The sequence below is a fragment of the Letharia lupina genome (assembly GCF_014066315.1).
Source record: "Letharia lupina isolate WasteWater1 chromosome Unknown contig_24, whole genome shotgun sequence".
Taxonomy (NCBI): Eukaryota; Fungi; Ascomycota; class Lecanoromycetes; order Lecanorales; family Parmeliaceae; genus Letharia; species Letharia lupina.
In genome coordinates this window covers 1,172,680-1,181,501 of record NW_023502993.1, presented here as the reverse complement: position 1 = coordinate 1,181,501, position 8,822 = coordinate 1,172,680, and the positions used below count along the sequence as shown (strand labels likewise).

General features: G+C 49.5%; 2 protein-coding genes across 2 annotated transcripts; one reads left to right on the top strand and one right to left on the bottom strand.

Annotated features, from left to right (window-relative positions):
- Positions 1–2,060: 2,060 nt before the first annotated feature.
- HO133_006510 (uncharacterized protein) lies at positions 2,061–4,896 on the top strand (the record flags this gene model as incomplete). Its single annotated transcript, XM_037297408.1, is given in 5 exon segments — positions 2,061–2,198; positions 2,251–2,342; positions 2,397–3,716; positions 3,797–3,905; positions 3,922–4,896. The coding sequence occupies 5 exon segments, from the start codon at positions 2,061–2,063 to the stop codon at positions 4,894–4,896; spliced, it is 2,634 nt and encodes an 877-aa protein (XP_037147533.1).
- A 247-nt stretch (positions 4,897–5,143) lies between these two features.
- HO133_006509 (uncharacterized protein) lies at positions 5,144–8,633 on the bottom strand (the record flags this gene model as incomplete). The annotated part of the gene is made up of 2 exons (XM_037297407.1): positions 5,144–5,971; positions 6,018–8,633. The coding sequence occupies 2 exons, from the start codon at positions 8,631–8,633 to the stop codon at positions 5,144–5,146; spliced, it is 3,444 nt and encodes a 1,147-aa protein (XP_037147532.1).
- Positions 8,634–8,822: the final 189 nt, after the last annotated feature.

Here is an 8,822-nt window from a genome sequence, read left to right as displayed (position 1 = left end):
GGCACCTTCATGTTCCTCTCTACTTTGCCTTCGCTGCCACCAAATTGCCAGTCCGTCAAATATCAAGCCCATACTTCCTCCCTGTCCAAACTTCTGGGCCCTGGAGAGATCCGTCTGTTAATCTGGTGGGAATCTTGAACGAGGCCATTGAACGGGAAAAAGACTGACAAGAGATCCTCAACTAGACACGATAGACCCCCAACGGATCTCGCACGGTCGACCAGCTTCTTTCATCAGCCTGGGCTTTGGCTTCCCTCGTCACTGCCTGGGTTTTCTACAGAATCAGCGGCGGACTATTCAATCCCGCAGTGACGCTCGGTATGGTGTAAGATACTTCCAGCCCTTTATTTCCCTACAGTCTCCCATCTCGAGAAGAGAATGCTAAGCTGTAGAACACCCAGCATTACAGGGACTCTCCCAGCTTTTCGCGGTGCGCTCCTTTTCCCCGCTCAGATGCTTGGAGGGATAGTGGTGAGTAGCGAGGCCCCCTCTCTCGATCGAAACAAACCGAACGACGCGGCTGGACTTATATTGCAAACCGTATTCAGAGGTCCCCGCGACGTCAAGCGCTGATTTAGAAACGTGGCAGGCAGCGGCCCTTGTCCGGTGCATGTTTCCCCGGTACACCTGCATTCACTACAACTTTGGTATACCGACGGAACGTCCATCGCCCAGGAATCTTCATCAGAGATGTTTTTGATAGTAGAACTTGAACTTCACGGTGTTGAGTGTTAGCTGCCGAGAAGGCAAAGCGTAAACTTTCATTGCGCCAGGTAGGTGCTCTTAATGATTGTCTTATTTCCAGACCACACCCTTCTGGTGCCCTGTACCCTCCAACTGCCCAGAAAGGCACCGCTGATCCTGAGTATTCTATTAGTGGGCATCGGGCTTGCCTTGTTTGTGGCGGAACTTGCAGGTATGCTCATCAATAGAACAGGACCGAATTCCGTGAACAACGATTGACGCACATGGCAGGTGTATACTTTACCGGAGGCTCTTCTTAATCCTACCTGGTCATTCGGTCCGTGTGTTGCCACTGCGGAATTCCCAGGTTACCATTGGATATACTGGGTTGGGCCGTTTTTGGGTGCTCTGATCTCTGGCGGATACTACAGATTTGTCAAGTTCAACAATTATGAGGAGGCAAATCCTGGGCAGGACGATTCACATCATCCGCAAGACAACCCGGAAGGCAAAGATGAGTAGGCTGGAGCCACCGTGGAATTTTGGTCGACGTTTGAGTTGCCAATCTGGCATGATTTCTCTGGAATGGAGTTACATACGATATTTCACACATGTTCACTTTTAGTCATATAATTTGATTCTGGCGTGTCGTTTGCCCTCATATCTGGCTTCATATCTGAGCCTACATCTGCATCTGACAGGCGTCTGTTGCTCAGCGGGTGCGCTTTGAAGGAAAAGCTGTTCGGACGGCCCGCTTGGAAAAGGGGCATATATATTCAGAAATAGATCAGACGTTGGGAGACTGGGAGACTCATTGAATCTACAGTCGTCGTGTCTTGCTGCGAATTGTGGCATGCGCGCTACCAAGAGGGGTGGCTTTATGATGGTACCAAACCGCTTAAGCTTGACAAGCTTCTGTGCTCATGGAATATCTTACTGAGCGACTCCTACCCAAATTTGGGTATGCAAGATGTAGAGCACTTACTACTGCCAATTCTTCCAACAGCTTGACTGGCGGAAGAGCTTTGCAGAAACATTACACGGTACCTAGCCGGTGGAGCGTGAGGGGGCTAATAACAGTATATTGGATGTGTAACTGGACGCTATGGATCTGGGGTTTCACGCCGATTGAAAAACTACAGGTGATAAATCCAGATTTAATTAGATTCTAGAAACATATAAAGAATTTTGACCGTAATTTCGTGGAAATATATAAAAGCATCCGCACAGGAACCGTAAATCTAGTACTTTATACACCATGCGTCTCTACTTTAGGGAGGGCTGATCATGTGACTTCGCATTAGGGCATAACGCGTCCGCGTTTCACTCCGAACTTGTGTCTTTTCCACATCACTACATGGACGTGACGCAGAGTCATGACCAAAGCCTCTACAATGGTCGGAAAACCATTCCGAATCCCATTGCTCAGAAAGACCGAGGAGTCTGGTGACAATGACGGAGGCTCCGAGCCCCAAGCAAAAAAGAGGCGGATCAGCAGCGACAAAGGGGACGGGGTAAAGACGATGGGGCCTCAATTGGTTTTCAAAACCCCTGGAATATCTTCAGTTCCACGCAAGCCACTTTTTAGCAGTCAAAAACCCCGCAGTAGCCACAGAGTCACTCGACGGAGGGTCCGAGGTATACTACAATGTTCTTTGGTACGTACTTCTTCATGATGAACTCACTGATCGCTAACGGCGTTCTCCGTACAGGCGGAAGTATACGACCAAGAAGCACAAGACCTGGGATGGTGATGGGGTGCTAAAAGTCACTGGCGGGCATGCCCATCTCCAGGACACTTCAGGACGTGATATGGGAAAAGCATCTTGCGATTGGCCTCTGCTTCCTGGCTCCCAGCTATCGATAGGGGGAAAGGAGGTAGAAGTCGATTCCATCCTCTCAAAAGAGGATTCCTTGGCCGGTCGACCATTCCTGAAGTCAAGCATCTTGAAGTTTACACCAGAGTTTGTACAAGTACCCCTACCAAACCCAAAGCCGAGGCCAGACTCGAAGGCGGCTCTCCTACAGCAGAGCGAGGAAACGAAGAAGCCACTCAATCTGGCTGCGCCGAGAAGTGTAGCTACCCAAGCAATGTTCAAGAATCCATTACTAGCAAGCACTGTAATGCCTAAGCAGGAACCCAACGAGCCAACACCGCGCCATGATCCAACCGCCGCACAAGCAATAGTCATGAAGCGTCCCAAAACCGTGCCGAAAGGAAAACAGGTCGTGGATGTTGTGGTCGATCCACTTCTTGCGAAACACCTACGGGAACATCAACGTGAAGGAGTCAAATTCATGTACGAGTGTGTGATGGGCATGCGTGACTTTGATGGCCAAGGTGCAATCCTAGCAGACGAGATGGGCTTAGGCAAAAGTCTGTCGACTATCGCGTTGTTATGGACGTTGCTGAAGCAGAACCCTATCTGCGACGGTTCGCACAATCCGCCGCCTGTCATCAAAAAGGCTCTGATAGTATGTCCCGTTACTCTGATAAACAATTGGCGCAAGGAATTTCGCAAATGGCTTGGGGTTGACAGACTTGGTGTTTACGTCTTTGACGGTAGCAAGAAGCATATCACAGGCTTTACTACAAGCAAAGCTTATCCCGTTGGGATCATTGGGTATGAAAAGCTAAGGACTGTGGTCGGGGATCTGAAGAAGGGCCATGGAATCGATATTGTGATCGCTGACGAGGGCCATCGTCTGAAAACAGCCAAGAATAAGAGCGCACAAGCCATCAAATCTCTGAACACCTCAAAGAGAGTTATCCTATCTGGGACTCCTATCCAAAATGATCTGAGCGAATTCTTCATGATGGTCGACTTTGTTAACCCGGACCTACTGGGATCATTCAAAACGTTTACCAAAGAATTTGAATTTCCGATCGTGAAAAGCAGACAGCCTGGCGCTTTGAGGAAAGATGTTGAGAAAGGCGAAGCAAGAAGCGAAGAATTAGCCTTACTGACCAGCATGTTCATACTTCGCCGGACTGCTGATATACTCTCGAGATACCTACCGTCAAAGACGGAGTATATCCTTTTTTATGCCGCCCAACCGCGGCTCAGGTGTCCACCTACCACCATGTCCTCGCTTGCCCGGCATTCCAGAGGTTGTTGGGAAGCCCAGAGGCCTCACTTCAGCTCATCACTGTCCTCAAGAAGGTTTGCAACAGCCCGTCGTTGCTCAATGGCAAAACTCTTTCAGATCCTTCGGTGGCGGTGAGCCCCTTGACAGCCGGACTTCTGGCCAGTGTTCCCCCTCATCTACTTCGCACCAACGCTGGTAGTACCAAACTACGGGTCCTTGATCAACTTATGCACAACCTTCGGACTACTACCCGAGAAAAAAATCGTTCTCGTCTCCAACTACACCGCAACCCTCGACCTTCTGCAAACACTTCTCACCTCACTCTCCTATCATTACCTCCGCCTTGATGGCTCCACCCCATCCTCCAAACGCCAAGAACTTGTAGACGCTTTCAACCGCTCGTCAGCCTCCGAGTGTTTTGCCTTCCTCCTGTCCGCCAAATCTGGTGGGGTTGGCCTCAATTTGATCGGCGCCTCCCGCCTCGTTCTTTTCGACGTAGACTGGAACCCTGCCACAGATCTCCAGGCAATGGCAAGGATCCATCGCGACGGACAGAAGAGGCCTTGTGTCATCTATCGCTTTGTCATGGCTGGAGGATTGGACGAGAAGATCTGGCAGAGGCAGACGACGAAATTGGGCCTCGCTAACAACATCATGGACCAGAAGGGAGGGACTAGTAATTTCACAAAGGAAGAACTCGAGGACCTTTTCAGACTCGACGAAGGGTTGTCCTGTCAGACTCATGATCTGCTCGGCTGTTGCTGCGAGGGGCGAGGTCTACCGGCCCCTTTCCCCGTCGACGAAGAGCTGACAGAGATCTTGGACAGCGATGATGAGGTGAGAGAGGAGGAAATGCCGGATCTACCTCGGCTCATTCAGGCAAACAACCTTGACATGGAAGAGCAAGAGCGAAAGATCAAAGAAGATGCGCGTTCTTCCCGAAATCAGAAGGATGGTGCGAAGATGGATTTGCTGATGGCTTACTCACACGTTGATACTTCAAATTTCTCAAAGGAAGATGATGACGATATGGAGGCTTTGGTTCATGACAAGGTGTTGCTCGATGTGTTGAAAGATGAGGGCAACAGGGTATCGTTTGTCTTTGCTAAGACCTCTGGCTGAAGCGTACGAGGGGTTATGGGTTAGAGTTGGCTTTGGCATAGCGCTGCTTTAGATGGCGCTTAGGAGCGAACACTAGATGGCATATTCTTCTGCTTGGGATTTTGGCATTATAGAAGGTCGAACAGTTTATGGCAACGGGCTTCCTAGAACATATAGGACGTACTCACTTATAAGTGGCTACGGTGGATGGCTTTGCATCCAAAATTTACCGCATTGATATGAAGTCCTCTCTGCTGAGAGCATCTCCTCACCCTCTCTGGTCTGGCTGTCTCTCGTCTAAGCCTTCAAAGATGCCTTCGAGTCCTACATGCACCCTCAGCTCTTTTTCGCCCAAAAGCTCATATATGCCTCTCAAATCTGCCTCACCCATCACCTTCTCGCCTTTCAGATGCTCAAAGGCAAGCATATACAAATCTTTGACCCAAGGGCAAGCCCTCAGGCCTCGCCAGAATACCTTTTTCGCTCTCTCAGCCTCAGATCTCGAGTGTTCAAATAGAAAATACAATTTCCATAAGCCCGCGCAGTGTGTACCGCTATCGCTCTCGACAGCACGTTCGAAGGTACTGCGGATGGTGGAAATATTGCTGCCGAACGTAACACCGCGGTGCAATTCCGAGTATATGGCGAAGAAGTGTGGCACCACACTGTCTTGGACTTTATTCTTTGTGTTACCGCTACCACCGAGGACAAGCTCCTTAACAACAGAGCGTACTCGATCGTCGATGCGAAAACGAGCTTCGTTCCAAGCGTAGAGGGAGAGAAAGATGGTATTCTGCGGGAATTGAGCTATGTTTTCCGTAAGGAGTGAGCGAATATCCGATGGCTTGAAGAGATGAGTATGAGTGGCATGATAATAAAGGAGTCGGGCAAAGGATTGGTGGAGGTGCTCGTGGTTCGAAGATTTCGAAGAAACATGGGTGGAGAGAAGAGCGATGTTTGACTTGAAGGCCGAAGTCGCTGCGGTTAAGGATTGGGCGTTTCTCAGATATGCGAACAGGATCAGGCATTCGATGGCAAAGGCTGCATGAGTGTATGAGCTCAACGATAACATATGATCGCGAATGGCAATGAGAGCCTATGAGGTGTTAGCATGATCCAATATTCGACGGCGATAGTTCTACCCTTTCTGTTCGAAGCAGCAGAGCCGGCTTTGCTAAACCCAAGTCATCTAGCGGATGCAGTTCCGGAAAAGGCATATGGATCTCTTCGTCTCCAATAGCCAAAAGCCGCACCAAAGCTTCTTGCGCCGATTTTGCACTTAGCGTCTCCCATATCCAGGTGCGCCACAGCAGTATGGAATCTCTTTGGGAGACCTCGTCGAGTTTCTTGCCCATATTAAGTGACGTAGTGATGATACCTTCACCTTTCTGGGTACCGGCCAGGCGATACTCAATGAGCGCATACGCATTGTAGATGCAGATGCTAAACGGTCGTTTCCTCAATATGTTCTTCGCAGTTTTTCTTACTGTTCCTGGTGAGGTCCTTAGCTCTAAGGCGAGAACATATAACGCAACGGCTTCTTTCCCTGCATCTACACTCATGAGCGACTTGAGTGATCGAAATGTCCATGCCACCTCTACTGGGCCGCCATCTCCAAAACATTGCTCCTGCCATGTATCAAAGGCGGAAAACCACTGCCTTTCGGCAAATAGGGAGTCCGACGAGACCTGATAGTCTCGGACAGGGAACTGAAAGGGATCTCGCGTGCCCGAATGCAACCGAGCATCCTCCTCATCAATGCTATTTTGTTCCTCTGAGCCTCCATGTTGTTTTGGGAAACGCAACTTCCATGAGTCCTGGAGCTTGCTATTCAACCGTAGAGCATCATTACGGAGAAAACAGTCTCTTCCCCAGACCCTCGAATGACTATCAGGGCCTTCCGCAGCAAAAGGTGGAAGACAACAGAACGCAGTGAAAGCGTCTAAGATCAGTTGCTGACATGCAAGCGACGGCGGATCAATGAGGAAAGGCCGAATATCCGAAAACAGAATAATCCTATAGGGATCGTTCTCCTCTATATCATCAATAGTACGGACAGGGTTTCGGGACAGCAAACTACGACTTTTCTCCAAAGCAAGCCACGACTTCCAATGATCCTTGCTGTCTTCGAGGTCATCTGCCCTTTCGTTTCTTGGCTGCGGCGGCTCCCCTTGCTTTTGGGAGAAGCTTGCCCAACCTTCAGCGCCCTCCTCACCAATCCGTGGGACTTCGCTATCCCAGAATTCTTCAAACATGGATACAGTGGCTTCATGAGAAGACCGATCCTTATTATGGTCGCTAGTCTGGAAAAAGTTAGGTTTAAAGAAAACGAATTCCAGCAAAGCTTGCCATGCTGCCGTAGCATGCTCTGCGAAACCACTTTCTCTCATGAACAGAGTCATGCGAAGTACGACATAGATTTGGATGTCAAAAACTTTGTTGTGCTCGTCAAGAGTTATCTCGCCACTGGTTCTTGCCCTCTGGGTTAGGTTCAAGCAATCCAAGTAGACGCTCTTTACTTCCTCAAACCTGAAACTGGTGAAGTTCCTCTGTATGAAATCGAGATATTTGGTCCACAATCGCAAACTTTGGGGATTCTGCTGAAGTATACTTTTCCAGCGGGATGAAATGTTTTCAGTTCTCCAAATCTCAGCAGCCTCCTGCATCATGCCAAGCAACAAGACCTCACGGCCCTCCGAATCTTTGACCTTCTCTAGAGCCTTTTCAAAAATAGAACATTTGATCTCAGCATTGCTACGTCTTTCAGCGTTGGTCAGACTCGTTCTTTTAGAATTCTGACCTAGCCCAAGCAGGTTGTCTTGGTAATTGATCAGATCAATCCAAGCCTCAAAGTTGGTTGGCTCTGCATCCGTCCTCCTAGACAACTGGACTCGTTTCCTTTGAGCTGGTTCGTCCAATACAAGAAGACGGCTGCCCGCGGTGTCTTGTGAAGACGATGTGTCGCTGTTGTACTTCAAGTCTTGATCAGCAGGCTCTTTCTTGTATCTGGCCTTGCCCTCTAAAGAGCTATATTGCGTATCATTTTCATCTGAAGACGACGCGCAATCCACAGGCAATCCGTCATCTCCTCGCCTTCTCTTCGCTCTATGTGCAGCCTCGAAGGAAACATAGTCGGCGGCAGAGTCAATGGCTGGGTCGTGTTCCTCTCGTGGCTTGATCTTTAACTCTCTTGCTCCCTTCTGATCAAGCCTCCAACGTGCATGTTTGTCTCTTTTCTTCGGCAATCCATATGTGTCGTCGGACAGCACCAATGCTTTGTCAGTACTCAGTGCTCGATCGATCCTCTGATTCATGGGTGATCCCACAATATTTCCGGCACCGAAACGGAAATATGACGCCGTTGCATATCTATGGAGGGCGCCGAAGTTGAGATTGTCGCGATCGCCTACTCGGTCAACTACGAACGACTGTGGTATGTTTTCACCAGGCCCGGGATCGTGTCCTGCAGGCTGTGATCCGATATGACGGTTCGCTTCCCTGTCAACGCTACGTTGATGGTGACCCCGAGGATGATGTCGGCCTAGGGTTTGCCTACCAGATTTCAACCTCGAAACAGACTCGTCCGGAGAGTGGTCATGGTTTTCGGGAAGCCGATTCACGTTTCCCGAAGTCCTAGTCTCTTGGTCCTGGATTCTCGACGGTGGATTTGGCTTGAAGCTTGCAAATCTGGGAGTCGCTGTCTTTTCCGCGTGTTTACCGTCAGGGTTTTGACGAGAGCTGATTGATTCAGTTGGCATACTGACGTACTTGTGGCGCCTTCACCTCTTTGAAAGCTTAGATTGCTAGGAGAAAGGAAGCAATAGCATATGTACCCAATGTCTTCCCTTTCTCGCTCGGGATTTCGCTTTGGAGAGTAATCGTAAAATAAAACGAACGTATCAGCCGTTGGCCAATTATTGAGCGTGGAACGTGAGCCTGGGACCAGG